The 18420-nt window shown below is 36.9% G+C and overlaps 1 protein-coding gene across 1 annotated transcript; it reads left to right on the top strand.

Annotated features, from left to right (window-relative positions):
* The first annotated feature begins 938 nt into the window (after positions 1-938).
* On the top strand, positions 939-14249 carry LOC129872051 (probable beta-D-xylosidase 6). The gene is made up of 20 exons (XM_055946902.1): positions 939-1953; positions 2280-2346; positions 2455-3169; positions 3486-3576; positions 3884-4038; positions 4128-4186; positions 4280-4367; positions 4612-4764; positions 6542-6646; positions 6736-6864; positions 6960-7054; positions 8462-8637; positions 8765-8839; positions 8998-9045; positions 11144-11310; positions 11403-11500; positions 11579-11926; positions 12531-12866; positions 13089-13169; positions 13348-14249. Exons 13-20 carry the CDS (start codon positions 8768-8770, stop codon positions 13938-13940), a joined length of 1743 nt encoding a protein of 580 aa, XP_055802877.1. The 5' UTR covers positions 939-1953; positions 2280-2346; positions 2455-3169; positions 3486-3576; positions 3884-4038; positions 4128-4186; positions 4280-4367; positions 4612-4764; positions 6542-6646; positions 6736-6864; positions 6960-7054; positions 8462-8637; positions 8765-8767; the 3' UTR covers positions 13941-14249.
* Positions 14250-18420: the final 4171 nt, after the last annotated feature.

The following is an 18420-nucleotide window of genomic DNA, read 5'->3' as shown; positions in this document are numbered from 1 at the left end:
TACAACAGGTAATTCTGTATAAGCATACCTGATATATGAGTTGACTGTTGTTTGCTAAGAAGGAAATTTGTTGGGATTTTTCTTTTTGCAGTCAGTTTTTCGTCATGTATTTTACAACCAACCTTTTTCGAAGGAAGCAAATGCATTCCAAGCATTTTTAGTTTTCTCAAAGTCAAACATGTAAAAAATATTGATTTACTTACTTTACTTCTAAAGCTGTACTCTGATCCGATTGTTCTTTTGGTTTGCATATATAATCTTGCAGAACAGTTTTTACATTATTATCACAACATAAGTATTCCCTGCATGACTAACTTTAATCAAATAATGTCTTACTCTTTTGTATTGCAATTTTGTGATATTACTGAAGAGAAAGAGAGTGATATAGGGTGCTTTATCTTTTGTTCCATCACTTTGTGACCGTCTGGTGGAGTATATTCTTATGTAGAAACTGAGGCCCATGTCAAAATAAATGTGCGTCCCTTTTTACATAGTCAAGGATTATGATCTTTTGTTTGATTCTAGCATTTATCTTCGTTGAGCATTACACTCATTGTCATGTTCTGCAGCATAGATGAGCGAATTCGTTTGGAAGAACGGCGTGAGAAGGTAATGGCTATCTAAAAACTCATTGATGTGTCGTCTCAATGTAGAGTTTCTAACTTAAGTGAATTATCAGGTCCTATCTGGACAAAAGAGGACAACAACCTTTCTTGATTCCAAGCAAGAATTGGTACGTTTATGGTCATCTAATGAGAAATAGATTTGCCTTGTGCTTCTTGTCTTGTGGGGAAGACTTGAAACTCTTTATAATAGGTAACATTGATTTTTGAGTCTTTGACCATACTATGCCGACCAAATTCAAAACTGGGGTTGGAACTTGGATCTGCAACATTCATTCTCAAGCTTCAAAATCATTTACCTGGTAAGTTACGGATCTTTGTTTAGATTTTCATTTTCATCACAACCAGAGTATGGAACTTGGTAAAATTGCCATTTACCTGAAATTCTATTCCACTAAATTTTGCAACATTCATTGAAGTTGAACCTAACTCTAGCATGAAGTTATATGTTTTGGTTAAAGCGGGAACATAAATCTGATTCACAAGCAGCCAACTTCTGTCACACTTGTTGCGGTAACATTCTCTAATACTTGTCTCTGTCATATTATACATTCAAAAAGGTAAGTACATGTAAACCATTTTCAAATCAGTCTTATAAGGGTAAGGTAATATAGTACTAATTGTAGTTGGTAATACAGGATTATGAAGTGACATCAACTAATAGGAAATAAGAATTGAGATTAGGAATTATTGGGAATAAGGCTACACTGTATAGTAAATACACAAGGGCTGGGAGAGATTGCTCGCCTACATTCTTGAACCTTTTATTACACTTTAGAGCTTATTCTCTTTAGCGATCATGTTCCTCCCTCTGAAGGATATATGTCTTCCTTAGTCTGGAAAATAAAGCATGACAAGCACTTCTTCTCAGTCTAGTTATTCCATTCTGAGGTGTCAATACCGCAGTTTATATCAGCTCTGTGCTCCATCTTGTTGAAAGCAAGAAGGATTTTTGAGGGTTTAAGGCTTTCAAGTGTCATTTGTGCACATTGTCTCTTAAGGTCCATTTTATTTTTAATTGGGTTGATTATAGCGAGTGAATTTGAATTGTTACTTCTAAGGGAATTTTTTTTGTTCTAATACCATCAATTACAAGACAATGCTAGAGGTTCTCTCCTTTTGAATTTTGAGGCCTGGAAAATCGAATAGCTTCCAACTTATTTCAGAAAACTATTCATGATATCATTCATGTTTATGAAATACTCCACTAGCTAACAAGATTCTTTTGCATGTGTTTCATAAGAAAATGGTTGTTTTCTTAATACTATAGGATCTGTGTATTTTGGGCGTTAATCTAACTGATGTGGATCTGTTAGAATTTCTTCAACAGGTTAGTCCATTGACACTAACTAGCTCTCGTATTCATTCCTTCATTTAATTAGCCCTAATCTTTCTTATGTGGAATCTTGTTTATGTTCTTGCTTAAATGTCGTGTCATGTTCTCTGAATAATGTGTTTGAATTGAAACCCACTTAACTGACTCCCCTGTTTTAACGTTATCACCACAAAGGAAAAAAAAGGGTAGGTGGGGAGTGGTGTGGTTTTTGTTTGTCTATTAGAACATGTCACTTATTGTCTTAATCTGATAAAGTTATTTTGTTGTGTTTTTCTAGAATATCTTATGGTGACTGGTTGGTTCTTTAATGTTACTTGTAGGATTGGCCCGTCCTTCTCTTTATTGAGGATACTGTCGCGAATCTCTGGACTGGAAGTAACTTTGTCGGTGAGAGCTATTGAACTCAACATTTTTATGCAACATCACTTATGTTTCATTGTATTTGATGTTGTATGTACATGTGGCTTTGTCCACTTCACATTCCATTCCCTGTAGGATGATTTCCTGGATAAAAAATTCAGTGCTTCAGCTAGCTTCAGTTGTAAATCACACTGCCTGTTAGGTTCAGGATGGGAGGATGAGTCTATTGTAGCTGGCAGATCAATGGAGGATGCCTCATTTAGGGAGTCTCTTGAACGTGATGACAGTTCAAATGTGATGCATGAGTGAAGGAAACCATTTATGCGGAGCACAGAAGCCTTATACGTGATGGATCATCTTTTGCTAGTGATGAAGATATTAAGTTTGAAAAAAGTTACTACAGAACTAAACAAAATCGCCTTGAAGATGATTATGATTTTGAATTTGAAGTAGCTGATGATGTCAACCAGGTCTTAAATCAAAGGTCTCCTAGAGGCAAGGCCAAGGAAATATATTTTGAGAACTTCTCCTGGTGCAAAACTCAGAGCAAGGCATTGCGGAGTCATAATTTTACAGGAGATTCAGAAAAATCTTCATTATCCAAGGACATTCTGGATGAAGACGATCATCTTATGGATTTCAATTAACAGACTGAAAATCATGGTTCTGGCATGCTATCTTTTAGTCCAGGACTGTCTCCTCTGCCACCAGATCCTTTGCTCGGGACCAGTTTTCAAGAATTTAATCCTATAAAAATGAACTTTGAGCAGCCTCGACTCCAGGCGAATGTATAATTGACCACCTGTCCCTATAGAGACGTCAAAACACTCACTTTAACATCTAACAACTCGTAAGGCTCAAGTATCAATCTTTTCAACTTCTACCTCGACTTTTTAGTGTATAGTTTGTAAACTTGAGTAATAATTTTAAAATAAGATCTGTTTTCATTTCCTTCATCCAGAGAAATAGAAACTTTGTGCGTGTCAGCTGAAAGGCATGTCTGCTACTTGTTGATTTCCTTCACTTATCTATTTATGATCTAAAATTTGATCCTTTCCTCTTCGGACTCAATTCTTGTCAATCGTCACGTGTATGCTAGTATCCTGTCATGCATGCATGTTGTGTTAGACATATGTTTGACCAAGTTCATCTCAAATTTCTTTTAGGACCCTTGCATATTGTGCTGGGACATTCGGAAGACTGCTGACATTGTTTACAAGGTTGGTTCTCTCTACTGATTGGACACTCAGGGAACTGGTACGTTGGAATGATTGGCTCGATAGTTCTGTTTCTGTTCAGTAAAGAAGCTAATGAGATGCATTCCTCTTCCAAAAAAATTGCATTTTACAAGTTAGATACGTCTCACTCTCCTGCTAGAAACGTAATAATTCTTTAGCAGTTTCCTTGCCCTATAAAATAACACTATGTATGTTCATATGATGTTTTTTCCTGGAGGGGAACTTTCATAATTGAAGTGGTCTATTTTGTTTAATGGCGGAATCACTTGTTTCACCGAAAAAAGAAAGAAAAGGAACTATGATTTTATATGCTTGCTTTACACCAGCGGCATCAAAATACAGCCGTTCAGATGATATGTATGCTTTCCCAGCAAGCTTTGGCTTTAAAGGAGAGGCTTTGAGCTCTATGTCTGACGTTTCTTTATTGGAAATTGTTACCAAAACTCACGGGAGGCCAAATGGATATCGTAAGGTTTTGAAGGTAAAGTTCTTTTGAGATTCAGTTGATAGTATCCATTAGGATAGGTATAAAACTACTGACTTGGTCTTTGTTCTTCCCATTATTTACAGGACAACAAGTGGTTGTACCTTTGAATTTGATGATTGTAGACAAGATGTTGGTACAATAGGTAATTCTATATTAGCCTACCTGATACATGAGTTGACTTGACTTGACTGTTGTTTGCTAATAAGGGAATTTGTTGGGATTTTTCTTTTTGAAGTCATTGTTCGTGATGTATTTTGCAACCAACCAGTTTGAAGGAAGCAAATGCACTCCAAGTACTTCTAGTTTTCTCTAATGTCAAACAAGTAAAAAATATTGATTTACATACTTCACTTCTAAAGTTGTACTCTGATCTCATTGTTCTTTTGGCTTTGCATATATAATCTTGAAGTCCAAAGAGAGTTTTCATTCTTCAAAAGCACCTCTGCTAAGAATCGCCCTTGCGCATCCCAGTGTCTCCTTCAAAATTGTTTATATCGAAACGTCTGTATTTGATAACTTAAGGATATTTCCTGTCTGATTTCTTAGATTTTGTTCATTTGCATGCAGTGAGGATGACCTGCTTTGCACACGTGCTTCTCCTTCTCCCTGCCTTTGTTGTCCAGTGGGTTTGGGATTCAGCTGAGTTCCCTTAACAAATTGAATGCAAGCATTGGTGCATTCAAGCTTTCAGGATACATCTCAGGTCCTGATGCTGTGAAGGTATACAGGTCCAGATTGATGGATAAAGAGATGTGATAAGTCCAAAATACTCTCTCCCATTGATCATCGGAGAACAATGCAAAACAACATTTCTAGCTTCTTTTGGTTGCAAAACCAAACAGACCAATGTTAGCAAGGACATGTCATACATACTTGTTTTACTGATTGTATTGTTGTATTTCTCATTACAATGTGTTTTCTGCTTCTAAGGCTGACAACTCTTCATGTTTGAACTTAGACTCCTGGTTTTTGCTTCTGCTTCCCTTTAAATGGATTTTGCAGTCTTTTTTTTTCTTTCAAATTTACATCAATTTTCATAAATCTAGATATTTGCTACATCAATCTTCTTGGAGCCTTGCTATCTTTAGGAGATTGTGACATCCAGCTGTATTTTGATTTTTGAGTGGGATCAGGGTAGTGGGGTGGCTCATATTCTCAGAAATTTCAAACTTGTAGGTCAATCTGGGCCATCTAATTCACAATAAAATTTTCTGTTATTCAGAAAAAATTGAGCCCTACCAAAAAGTTTAGTTTGATCTTCATTCTTCATCTGTGGAGGTTTGACAAACAACTTTGACCAATTAAATATGCTAACGCTGTTGATCTTTGGCATTATTCTAGAGACTCAAGAGCTTTCGAGGATACTTTTTTATGTATCCTTTGTTTCGAAAGGTGTCAACATACCCCCTTCAGGTTAGAGTCACCGAGTTAGTATATTTTCTCTTCTTTGAAGAAAATAAAGAGAGAAATATATATTAATGACTTGGATCTTAGAGGAAGTAACTTCATTTGAGCATTTAACACTACTCTAATGTTCTAACAGTTTTAATAAATACTAAATCATTAACTAGAATGAGGGGATTAAGGAAAAGCTAGAATAGGCTCCGAGGAAGTGACAATCTTATTTTTCTTTGATGAATGGAGGAAATGGGAGCACATGTAACCAGAGGTCTGCATTTGGTTCCTCTTAGTTTTCGGCTGCAGACCATGGACTAGATGAAACTTGAGAACTGTTGCACTTTTAGGATTACCGAATTTTGTTTCAACTGATTACATCGTCTGATTCTATAGACATTTTGCTATGTACTGGATAGGAAGCTATTGACTTCAATGCCATGTTATTTGTTAAAAGTGTTGGTCATCTCCTGCTCAGAATTTCTACTTTGTGTACCATAAGTAGGTTAAGCGAGGAGTGATTTGACTTATCGCCTCAAAAAGAAAAAAAAAGATGGGGTGTGTGGGTGTGTGTGGTTCTTCTCTTTATTGAGGATACTGTCACAAATCTTTGGACTGAAAGTAACTTTGCCTGTGAGAGCAATTGAGATATCAACATTTTTATGTAACATCACTTAGGATTCATTTTGTTTAATGTTATTTGTACATGTGGCTTTGTCCACTCCACATTCCCTTCCCTGTAGGCACAGTTCCCTACCTACCTCCCTAAAAGAAGGGGGGGGGGGAGGAAACAAATTGTGGAAGGTTTCGTTAGTGGAAGAGAGTTACTTATGCATTAGATGGTGGAAAGCATTTCAGTGCTATGACATCATGTAGTTTTATCGCTTTCTTTTCTCTTAAGAATGTAGTTGTTGAAGTTTCCTCCTCATCTATTTCTATCCCATTCCCTGCTTCTCTTTTCATATACACCTGTGAATTATGAGATCAAGAAAAAGAGGGACTGGAGAGTGCACTGTTAGGAGAGAGATTCGATCTTTGCATAATCTTCTGTGTGGAAGTGCTTCTGAAAAGCACGATCCTGAGTCCACATTCCTCTTTTCAGATTGAAAGTTCAATTCGGTCAAATTGATGGATCCATTGCTCATTGCACTGTTGGTGTACACTGGAAATCCAGAAGCTATGTGCGACCCCTTTCATAAAATGCCAGGTAATTTTTCCTTGATTGCTTGTTGGTGTTAATAATCAACGATGTCAGAAAATATGTGCTACTAATTAATGTTCTTTTCCACCGTGCAGAAACTAGAGCTGTAAGGAGACTGCAGCATTCTGCAAAAGCTATCTGCTCAGAGCTTCCACGGCAGTAGTCCCATCAGTGTGATCAATCTTCCACCCAAAGTTGTGGTGACGGTGTATTCTCTGATGAAGGTAATATTATCAAATTTCTTGGGAGAATTAGTTCTCTTTTGGATATTATCTCAAATATGTTAGTAACTTACACAACCTGATGTTTCTCTCTTCAGGCCAAGTGTGGAAATGGAACTTCTTAACATCTAGAATAGCAAATTACAAACTCAAGGGGAGTGCACAAGTACACGCAATGGGGAGTCAAAAGAAGGTTAACCAATCCTGCCATTTGTTCCTGACCTAAATAAGAGCTTAATTTCGCTAGTGCACATGTTTCAGTTAATTAGCTTTATTTCTTAAACCCACTTTTCAAGGCTTTCTTAGACTGCATTCTTATTAATTATGAAGGCATTAGAGACTACAAAGTCTCTTGCTAAGTCTCCTAGGCCACATAATCTTTTTCTAATTCCATCTTGCTTATGTTCTGATCTTGTAATAGAATTGTCATGCCTTACATCTTTTATTCAAATTTTGAGAATTTGCACCAACAAAACTCAAAATTTCTTAGATTCTGTGAGAAAATGGAGGGTCTTCCGCCTAGAGATTGCAGTTGAGTAGCTTAGCTACATCTCAGATGTTTTTGTGACTTCTCTATTTTGTTAAGATGATGGACTTTTTTACCTTTTCTAATATGAGATGGAGAGCGATATTGGAACAGAGAATCTTAAGAATCAGGATACTATACTCAATGTCACTTCTGGCGTCTTGCATTTTGTTGGTGATTCATTGGTTCCTGATACCATTGATAAAAACTGCGTGGAGGGTTCCAAAGTTCAACATAAGAAGTTTATTCCGATTGTGGCGAACACAACATTTGCTATATTGATCAGGTCTATTCTGGCCTTTGCATAGTCAATTATGGCCATTCTTGATTTCTCATGAATTTCCTTATAATGCATTTGCTTTAAAAGATTATTTCTCTTAGGGATCGTTTGATTGGACTCATTAGCAAATATAAATTTCAGCATAAACTTCCGCATAAATAATATAATATTTGCTGGTTGTGTAAGTAAAAGTAATATCTACATAACTATGTATCACTCCGTTATCCGCATAAGAAGAAATAAGCTCGACATCACTAATGCTGCATTTGGTTGGCGGTATTTAACTGTTCATTATTAATATCCTCATGACTTATGCGAGAATCTACGTATTATTTTTTGTGGGTTAGAATATGGAGTAAGAAAAACGTGTCAACAATGCAAGGACATGAGTATTTACAGGCAAAAATTACCTTTTATGTAGATAGTCCTTGCATAGCATCACTCATTTGTTATTCACCACTAGAATCCCAACGTTATTATTTACCAAATAACAGTTTTTACATCATTATCACCGTATAAACATTCCCTGCATGACTCTACTTTAACCAAATAATGTCTTACTCTTTTGTATTGCAATTATGTGATATTACTGAAGAAAAGGAGAGTGATATAGGGTGCTTTATCTTTTGTTTCATCACTTTGTGACCGTCTGGTAGAGTATATTCTTATGTAGAAACTGAGGCCCATGTCAAAATAAATGTGCGTCCCTTTTTATATAGTCAAGGATTATGATCTTTGGTTTGATTCTAGCATTTTTGTGCGTTGACCATTACACTCATTGTCATGTTCTACAGCATGCTGCAGATGAGAGAATTAATTTCAAAGAACTGCGTGAGAAGGTCATGGTTGTCTAAAAATTCATTGATGTGTCATTTCAACTTGGAGTCTATAACTTAGTGAATTATCAGGTCCTATCTGGAGTTCTGGACAAAAGAGGAGAACAACCTATCTTGATTCCAAGCAAGAGTTGGTACGTTTATGGTCATCTAATGTGAAATAGAGTTTATCTTTGCCTTATGTTGTTTGGCTGGTGGGGAAGTCTTGAAAATCTTTGTAATAGGTAACATTGATTTGAGTCTTTGACCATGCTTTTGCAGGTCATGCCTGAACCAAATTCAGAACTGGGGTTAAATCTGCAACATCCATTCTCAAGCTTCAGGATCATTTACCAGGTAAGTTACGATCTTTGTTTAGATTTTCATCACACAACCAGTCTATGGAACTTGATAAAATTGCCATTTACCAGAAATTCCATTGCAGTAAATTATGCAACATTCATTAAAGTTAAACCTAATTCTGAGCGTGAAGTTTTATGTTTTGGTTAAAATAGGAACTTAATCTGATTCACAAGCATCCAACATCTGTCACACTTCTTGCGGTAACATTCTCAACTTGTCTCTGTCATATTACACATCAAAAAGTTAAGTACATATAAACCATTTGAAAATCAGTCTTTTAGAAGGGAAAAGTATTGTAGTTGTTAATTCAGGATTAGTTGCTCACCGACATTCTCAAACCTTTTACTACATTTTTTAGCTTATTCTCTTCAACATTCATATTCCTCCCTCTGAAGGATATATGTCCGTCTAAATGTGGAAATCAAAGCATGACAAGCCCTTCTTCTCAGGCTACTTATTCCATTCTGAGGTATCAATAGCACAGTTTACATCATTCTGTGCTCCATCTTGTTGAAAGCAAGAATGATTTTTGAGGGTTTAAGCCTTTCAAGTGTCATTTGTGCGCATTGTCTCTTAAGAGGTCCATTTTATGTTTTAATTGGGTTTATTTTAGCAAGTGAATTATGAATTGTAACTTCTAAGGGAAGAGCTTTTTTGTTCTAATACCATCTGTAACAAGACAATAATATTAGAGGTTCTCTCTTTTTGATTTATAAGGCCTTGAAGCTTAACTTCCAACTTAATTTGGAAAACTATTCATGACATCCATGTTTTAGGAAATAAGAAGGTAAACCATTCCTGCCATTTGTTCCTAACCTGAATAAGAGGTGGCTTTTCCCAGTACATGTTTCAGTTAATCAGCTTCATTTCTTTCACCCTGTTTCAAGATTATCTTAGACTACATTCTTATAAATTATGAAAGCATTAGAGCTTACAATGTTCCTTTCTAAGTCTCCTAGGCCACATAGTCTCTTTCAAATTCCATTTTGCTTATGTTTTGATCTTGTAATAAAATTGTCATGCCTCCCGACATTTTTTGATCAAATTTTCAGAATTTGCATCGACAAAACTCAGTTTCTTATATTCTGGGCTAAAATGGAGGGACTTCTGTCCAAAGATTACAATTGAGTACCTTAGCTTTATCTTCGATGTTTTTGGGACTTCTTCTCTATTTTGTTAAGACGATGAACTTTTACCTTTTCCAATATGAGATGCAGAGCGGTACTGGAACACAGAATCATAAGCATCGGGATACTTCACTCGATGTCACTTCTGGTGTCTTGCATTTTGTTGGTGATTCCATTGGTTCCTGATACCATAGATTAAAACTGACTGGAGAGTGCCAAAGTTCTCCAACAGATTGATATGAAGTTTATTCCGATTGTGGCGAACACAACACCTGCTATGATTGGTGAGGACTATTTTGGCCTCTGCATAGTCCATTATGGCCATTCTTGGTTTCTCATTAATTCCTTATAATGCATTTATTTTAAACACTTATTTCTCTTACGGATGGTTTGGTTGGACGCATTAGCAAATATAAATCAACATAAACTTCCGCATAAATAGTATAATATTTGTTTGCCGCGTAAAAAAAGTAATTTCCGCATAACTATGTAGCACTTAGTTATTTGCATTATATAGTCAAGGATTATGATCTTTTGTTTGATTCTAGCATTTATCTTCATTGGACATTATGCTAATTTTAGTGATCTACAACATGCTGCAGATGAGCGAATTTGTTTTGAAGAACTGCGTGAGAAGGTAATGATTGTCTAAAAACTCATTGACGTGTTATTTCAACTTGGAGTCTGTAATCAACCTCTCTACCCCCATGAGGTAGTGGTAAGGTCTGTGTACATACTCATTAGGCCAATGCTTGATCTCAATTTGCTTCTATTTAGCTGGGAAGACAATATAGAATCTTTGTTTTTCTCTTGTTTCTTATTGTTCAATTTACAAGACAAATGCTTGCACATTTGATCAGCCAGAGGCAGAGAGTAATATACCATAGGGTTATGTCACTTGTTTTTGTTACCATTTCTGGTTCTGAATTCTCTTTACATATCACCTCTCTTTATTGGAGAATAATGGATGCTGGTATACACGTCTGTGCATATCACTTAACCACCTACAACTTGAGCTGTGGCTGGCCTCAAAATATCTGTGTTTTGTCGGAACCAGATTAAGTTGCTCAAGTAATGGTGAATACAAACACCAAGGAATTCCATGTACACTATGGAATTGTGAAAAATTCATAATTTCTAGTGTTAATTTCCTTATCACTTTACATATTAGGTGACCAAGCAGGATATGGAGGATACGTTTCAGCCACCTTTTCGTAGTTGTATCCAACAAGGTAAGGCCAGTTGCTTGATGTGTAGCTGCAATAGTGTGAATGGAGTACCCACATGTGCAGATGAGGAGCTCTTAGATAAAGTCCGAACTGACTGGGGGTTTGATGGGTAATATTCGTTCTTGTTTTCTACTTGAGAGGCTTTTTTCAAATGAGATTTACATCAAATGCATGCGTAATTGTTGAATGATTTAATTTCAGATACATCACCTCTGATTGTGATTCTGTGGCTACTATATATGAATACCAAAATTACACCAAAACTCCAGAAGAGGCAGTTGCTGTTGCTCTTAAAGCAGGTTTTCTGGCAGGCTCATCAAATTTGTTATTCTATGTTCTATCCTGTTTTTCCAAATCTAATTCAACTTTCTTGGCAGGAACAAATATAAACTGTGGAAAATACATGCTGCGGCACATGAAATCTGCATTCCAGCAGGGGAATGTGCTTGAAGAAGACCTAGACAGAGCACTGCAATACTTGTTTTCTATTCAATTTCGGCTTGGTCTTTTTGATGGAAACCCTGCAAAGGGACAGTTTGCAAAATTTGGACCTCAAGATGTCTGCACTTCTAATAACTTGAATTTGGCCCTTGATGCAGCGAGGCAGGGTATTGTGCTTCTTAAAAATGATCAGAAGTTCTTGCCATTGGACAAGAGAAGTATTTCTACATTAGCTATAGTCGGTCCTATGGCAAATGTGAGCAGTCCGGGTGGTACTTACACAGGTTAGAAAATCCAAAATCCTTTAGTATGGCATGCTTTGTTCTCTCCTCCATCACTAAAATAATCCAATGTCACATCCAAAATATAGAAATATATTTTGTTTCTTTATGCAAATTCCAAGAGAAATATATTTTGTTTTCATTGCAAACATGGTAAATGCTCGAAGTGGATGCATATAATTTTGAGGTTGATGCTAAATATAGATCTGGAAAAGGATTTGTGGTTACTTAGGAATAGATTATTCCATAAACTGAAATATTAATGGATTCTGATCAGGAACCATTCTATATCACCAAATGAGTTTTTCATTCTCATAGTTACTCTGGACAATTCCCTGTTGACTTAATATTTTGCTTGTATCACCGATCAAACAACCTCTACCTCCATGGGGTAGTGGTAAGGTCTGCGTACACTCTACCCTCCCAAAACCCACTTCGTGGGATTTCACTGGGTATGTTGTTATAGTTGTTGTTATATCACCGATCACTGTTTATGACCTAATAACAGCCCACAAGAAAAAAAATGCGATTCTTCCTTGATTGCAGAGGGAACATTTTGAACCAGTGGATTGTTTAGCTTAATTTATTGTCCTTTGTTATCTTACAGGATTTCCATGCAAATTAAAGAGCATACATGAGAGGTTTCACCGTCATATAAATAGAACACTTCATGCAGCTGGTTGCCTGGACGTAGGATGCAATTCCACTGCTGGTTTCCCGGATGCTATTTCTATTGCTAAAGAAGCTGATTATGTAATTGTTGTGGCTGGGTTGGATTTGTCCCAGGAAAGAGAGGGTCATGGCCGGTATAGTCTTCTCTTACCAGGTTACCAAACAAACTTAGTTACCACTCTTGCAGCTGTAAGTAAGAAACCAATCATTTTGGTTCTAACTGGTAGTGGACCTGTTGATGTATCCTTTGCTGAGAAAGACCCAAGAATTAGTACTATACTTTTTTGAGGCGCGCATACACAAAGGGAATTCCTCTCTTCTTATTATTCTCCGAAAACATACCTAGGTTTTGGCAGGCATTACTGGTAATTGCTAAGGTGCTTTCTGAAGTCTTAACCATTGGCTAGCGCTCATCTCCAGCTCTGTTTCCAACCTTTCATTTCATATATCATTCCCGTGTGCAATACCTCTTATTTAATCTTGCTATACGTAGCTAGTATCTTATGGGTTGCTTACCCTGGAGAGACTGGTGGCAAAGCACTTTCCGAGATAGTTTTTGGATATCAAAACCCAGGTTAGTATAGATGTCATATATTGGAAGTTGATAGCAATTAGTTTCATATGTTAATGAGTTTTAGTCCCCAATGAAGCATAGCCTAGTTTAGAAAAGGAAAGAGTATAAAAGGGGAAACTTATTGCTATTTGTCTCTGTTTTTGCAAAATGAGAACAAGCTGTGATAAATAAAATGCAGGTGGAAAATTGCCCATCACTTGGTACCTTGAGTCATTCACCAAAGTGCCAATGACTGACATGAATATGAGATCTAATCCTGCGAATGGTTATCCGGGAAGAACCTATTGGTTTTACACTGGAGATCCGCTATATGGATTTGGGCATGGATTGAGCTATACAAGCTTCTCTTCGCAGCTATTATCTGCACCAAACAGATTGAGTTTATCACTTGCTAAATCTAATTGGAAAAGGAGTATACTTGCCCAAGAACGCAGTAGGCTTGGTTACATTCCTGTTGACGAAGTGCCAAGTTGTAGTTTGTCTAAATTCTTCATTCATATCGATGTCGCGAACGATGGGGACATGGATGGAAGCCATGTTCTGCTGTTATTCTCACGTGTGCCTCAGAATATTCAAGGTGCTCCACAAAAACAACTGGTGGGATTTGATCGTGTGCATGTCCCAGCATGTAAATCTGTTCAAACAAGTCTGTTGGTAGATCCTTGCGAGTTTCTTAGCTTTGCAAATGACCAAGGCAACAGAATACTGGCACTTGGTGAACATACTCTCATTTTAGATGATATTGAGCATATTGTATCCATTGAAATGTGATAAGATCCATCATAGTTATGAGGAAGTCAAATGGCATCTGGGTTGAAGGTTTTTCTTGCCTGAAATGTTCATAGAATAAGAATACTGTTGTGAGTTGTGACCTGATTCTCAGATTTTTCTCCATTCAGTGCCAGAGCATGAAGTTGAGGAATTATAGGATTTCAAGCTAAGGTGATGTTATGCAAGGATCAGTACATATGGAGTATTTTAATGATTAGTACATATGGAAGCTATAAAGGTCGTCAATACCTTCAATATACAGCGATGTCTTCACATGAAACAATAGCACGAATGTTCCTTTTATTTTTCTTTTCTTGTTTATGACTTCTTCTATTTTACCCCTACCTAGGAGCTATCCCACCTTTTCGTTCACTTGGTGACTCAAACCCACAACCTTAACATTGGAGGTGGAGGGTGCTTACCAGTTGAGCAACCCCTCGTCTCTTGTTTTATGACTTGTGAGAGAAAAGGGTTCTTTCTGGTTGTGGTTTTGTCTGTGTTGTAGTTTCCCTTTCTTAATTTTTCTGGTGTTTGTGCTTCTATGTGGTTGGGCAAAAAAGGGATGATTTGCATGTGAGAAATAGAACAAACGAAAAAAGTAACCTTTTTGCTAGCTTCACATGCAATTGTAGCTTCAGGATTCTTTCTTTCTTGTTTACAATCAAGTTGAACCAAAAAGAAAGTGACACATAACTGCAACTGTCCTATTATTTGAACTTTGATGAACTACTCTACCCAACTGTCCCCATAAGCTCAGCAGGGACACTTGTGCACAAGTTAAATAAAAATCCGGACGAACCACCATAAGCCCGCCGAGTACACAGAATAGCTACAACTACCAAGGCTAGAAACCAAGAATCTGCGAGGTCAGGAACCGAAGAACTGTATCGTTTTCAAACTCAAAATCTCCAAGAGTCAACGAACAAGGGGTGCCTTAGGGGTCAAGGCCGGTACTGGGCCCAAATGCTCGCTCGAATGTCCAACGTGGCCAAGGTTGGGACTGGGTAGCCGGATGCTCGCCATAATACATCGGTGTGATCGAGGCCGAGATTGGGTACCCAGATGCTCTTTTTAACGCATTGGTATGATCGAGGCCAGGATTGGATACCCGGATGCTCGTCGTACTAGCAAGCCGGCAGAGGCCGGGGCTGGGTACCCGGATGCTCCCGATAATTCAGAACGGAGGCCGGGACTGGATACCCGGAGGCTCACAGATAATTTATCCCATGGTGCCAGTATTCTTCTTCCCTACTAGACTACAACAATATCGAGAATCTCCTCCCCAATGTTTCAATTGATATGCCGTCAAAACTTGAGCCGGAGCCGAAGCCAAATGGTTACGACTAGCCTAGGTCAACTACCAGACACTAGCGCACTACACCATTCTACAAAGATCTAAGTCTGCGGAGCGACGCTGGGCAACTAAAGCAGGGTTACAACCTATATTAAGGCCAACATATTCCACAATATCAACAACATGCTCATTCAACTCTCCTGACAATATCGACGAATAACGACAAGATATACATACTTCCAGATACCCAAAAAACCTGATAACAAGTCTAAAGCATGATTTCTAACACCTAAAATATACCATTAAGCTACCCAACCCAAATTTCAACTATTTCAACATGTTTTCACACATTCTAGGAAAACTGTAGCCTACCTGTGGGCTGAATACGCGAGCTCCAAATCACACTGTCAGAACCTTTTCCTTCCGAGTGGTTTCGGAACGCTGCCACGCTGTCAAAAATAGAAGCACAACATCGATACGGTCTTTTAGATACTAATTTCATAATTTTTGGAGACGGACCACTTTCGGCTCTAAAATGGGGAATGTGGGATCCGCGTCCGAAATTCTGAATTTGAGCCCAAAAATAGGTTTTAAACATCACCCAAGCTCATAAATCAACACTATAACACAATTCAGAGTGGAAAACTACACGGGACGAGCATGTAACCAAAAGTCACAAAATTCGAACGAAAAAATGAAAATGACAGCTTCTTGATCAGCGAATTCTGAAAAAACTAGACCTTCCCAATCTAAAAAAATTACACCGTGTCGTTGCTTGCGAAACCCCCCACAATCTAGCCTCAAAAATCACTAAAAATGGAGTTCAAATGATGAAGATACAATCTTTCAAAATTCCACACAATTTCAATTCGAAAATGGCCAAAACAGTAGCTAGATTCGTAAATTTATCTCACACAAAGCCTCCCCATAATATTCTGAGTTTACCAACGAATTCTCCACGAAATCTCTTGAACTTAGACCCTTGAATCGTCAAAATTGGGTTTATATAGACCAAAAAATAAATTCTCAACATTCTTCGAAAATTAATTTTGAAAAAGGACATTGCAGCAACTAGAATCAATATTTTACCTCAATCGAAACCCTCCCTTCAAGATTCTAAGCCGGCCAACGGATTTCTCACGAAAATCTCTTGAAGATAGACTCTTGAATCACTAGATTTGGACTTGAAAAGCTCAAGAAATGAGGATTCAAAGTTGAGAAAAAAATCTGCACTTTTGCACCAGATTTTTCTGGTTTTAGCATTATTTAAAGTCTCTGAACGGACCCTCTAAATTCATTCGGAATCCGATAAAAATAAATCAGATATGCTACCCCAATAAATTCGACGTTCCGAACTCAATGGAGCATTCAAAATTATCATACGAACTCATTTTAATAAAAAAGTGAATCCCACATCCAAGTGTCATTTTAAGCCAAATTCCACAACGGGCCTCGAAATTAGACCGGAAGGCTTGAAAAGCGAACGGAGGGTCGTTCTAGACCAAACTCAATATTCTGGAATTAATCGTGATGTCAGAATTTTATTCGAGCGTGTTTTCCAAGAATGTTGATCAAAGTCAATTATAGTCTAACTTTCAAAGTTAAAAAAAGCCAAATGGCCCCAAACTCGTATTGATTGTCTCGATACTTGTGTCAACCACACTTCTTGCATAATTTGGTTATTTCGAAGCTGATGGAACCATCAGAATTTGAATTCGAGGTCTCTTTGACTCGAAGCTCGAAAAGTCGCAACTAAACCAATTTAGGCCTTCAAAATACCAAAACGGGCTCGGGACTTCTAAAAATTCAACCAATAGTTCTTATAGAACAAAAACTTTCCCCCAAATCCAACGGAGTCGAAATTCAATTTCGAATATCGAAACTCCAAAGGTTGACCAAAATCAAACCTTGGCCTAAAATTCCTCAAATTGTCAACTCAAGACCTCAAATCTTGGTTACAAATCCAAAACTGATTCCATAAACTCTCCTAGAACAATTTCGACATTCCAGAGCTGCTAGAATCGACGGAATTTCGTTTCGAGACCTGTAGCTCCGGTTGGCCTCAAATACCACTTTTGAACACTTAAAGCTTATAAAAACTCAAAATTTTCAAAGACTTAATTTTTCATAGGATTTTTTAAAAAACCAACACCCGGTACCAATCAAAAATAACTCGGGACAACTAAAGAGAGGGGTAAAATGTTTATTTTATAAAATTTCAAAAATGACCTTCAGGGTCATTACACGTACTCTCATGAATTTGAATTGTAGTAACATCGTGTCAATAAAAATGTTACTTTTAGTCTAGTGATCAAGAAGATAATGATTCAAGACTTCAAGTAGCTGATTTCATGAATTTGAATTCTAGTGTCATCTTTGTTTTTTCATTTACAAGAAAAGTGGAAAATCGAAATTCACCAGTAACTAATAAAAATTTAGGTAGACAATCAACTGAATTATTAAGATCTTATATCCTAAATTTAATGACCTGAACGACCATATTTGAGGATTTCCTGCTCCACTTTTGGCTATGTAAAATTGGAAGGAAAAAAAAGGAAATGAAATCGTCATCTTTTCCTTGTAGACCTGTTGAACGAATCGTGAGATTCTAAGTCAATTTGAGTCGAAGATCAAATCTCACAAATTTCACATATCAGACAAATATATATTACATCAGATAGTCCAATATTTTCAAACTTTCCTGTTCCATTCAAAGATCACGGGGAGGTTTTTTTTTTCTTTTTCTGAACAGAGGAACAACTTAAATGATAACAGAAAAAGACTAATTTATTGTCCAATAACATTCACACTATCAACTTACTCGCCGTTTACATTAGATTACATGAAATTAATTTTGAATTACATTAAGATTGAATATTTTTACTTTTAATATAATGAACAATATAATGAACAAGTAAAAATATAGGAAGAAAATTGCCAGACATTCTCTTCAATTTGTATCTGAATTATCTAATGTGACAGTTTAAAGTACCCAACAACTCAAACAATAGTATTCATATGTTTAAGCTTTAATGATCTCTAGATTACTGCTTTCCAGTTGTCGTCAATAGTGCTACTCACTCATTAAATATAAGATTTTCATTAACAAAAAAGGACTAACATGAATGTGACAGGATGTAAGAATTTTAATTTTTTGTATTCAAGTTTAGGTAAAATCTTAATTGA

The sequence above is a fragment of the Solanum dulcamara genome, chromosome 11 (assembly GCF_947179165.1).
Source record: "Solanum dulcamara chromosome 11, daSolDulc1.2, whole genome shotgun sequence".
Lineage (NCBI taxonomy): Eukaryota > Viridiplantae > Streptophyta > Magnoliopsida > Solanales > Solanaceae > Solanum > Solanum dulcamara.
This window is presented reverse-complemented; position numbering and strand designations above follow the sequence as displayed.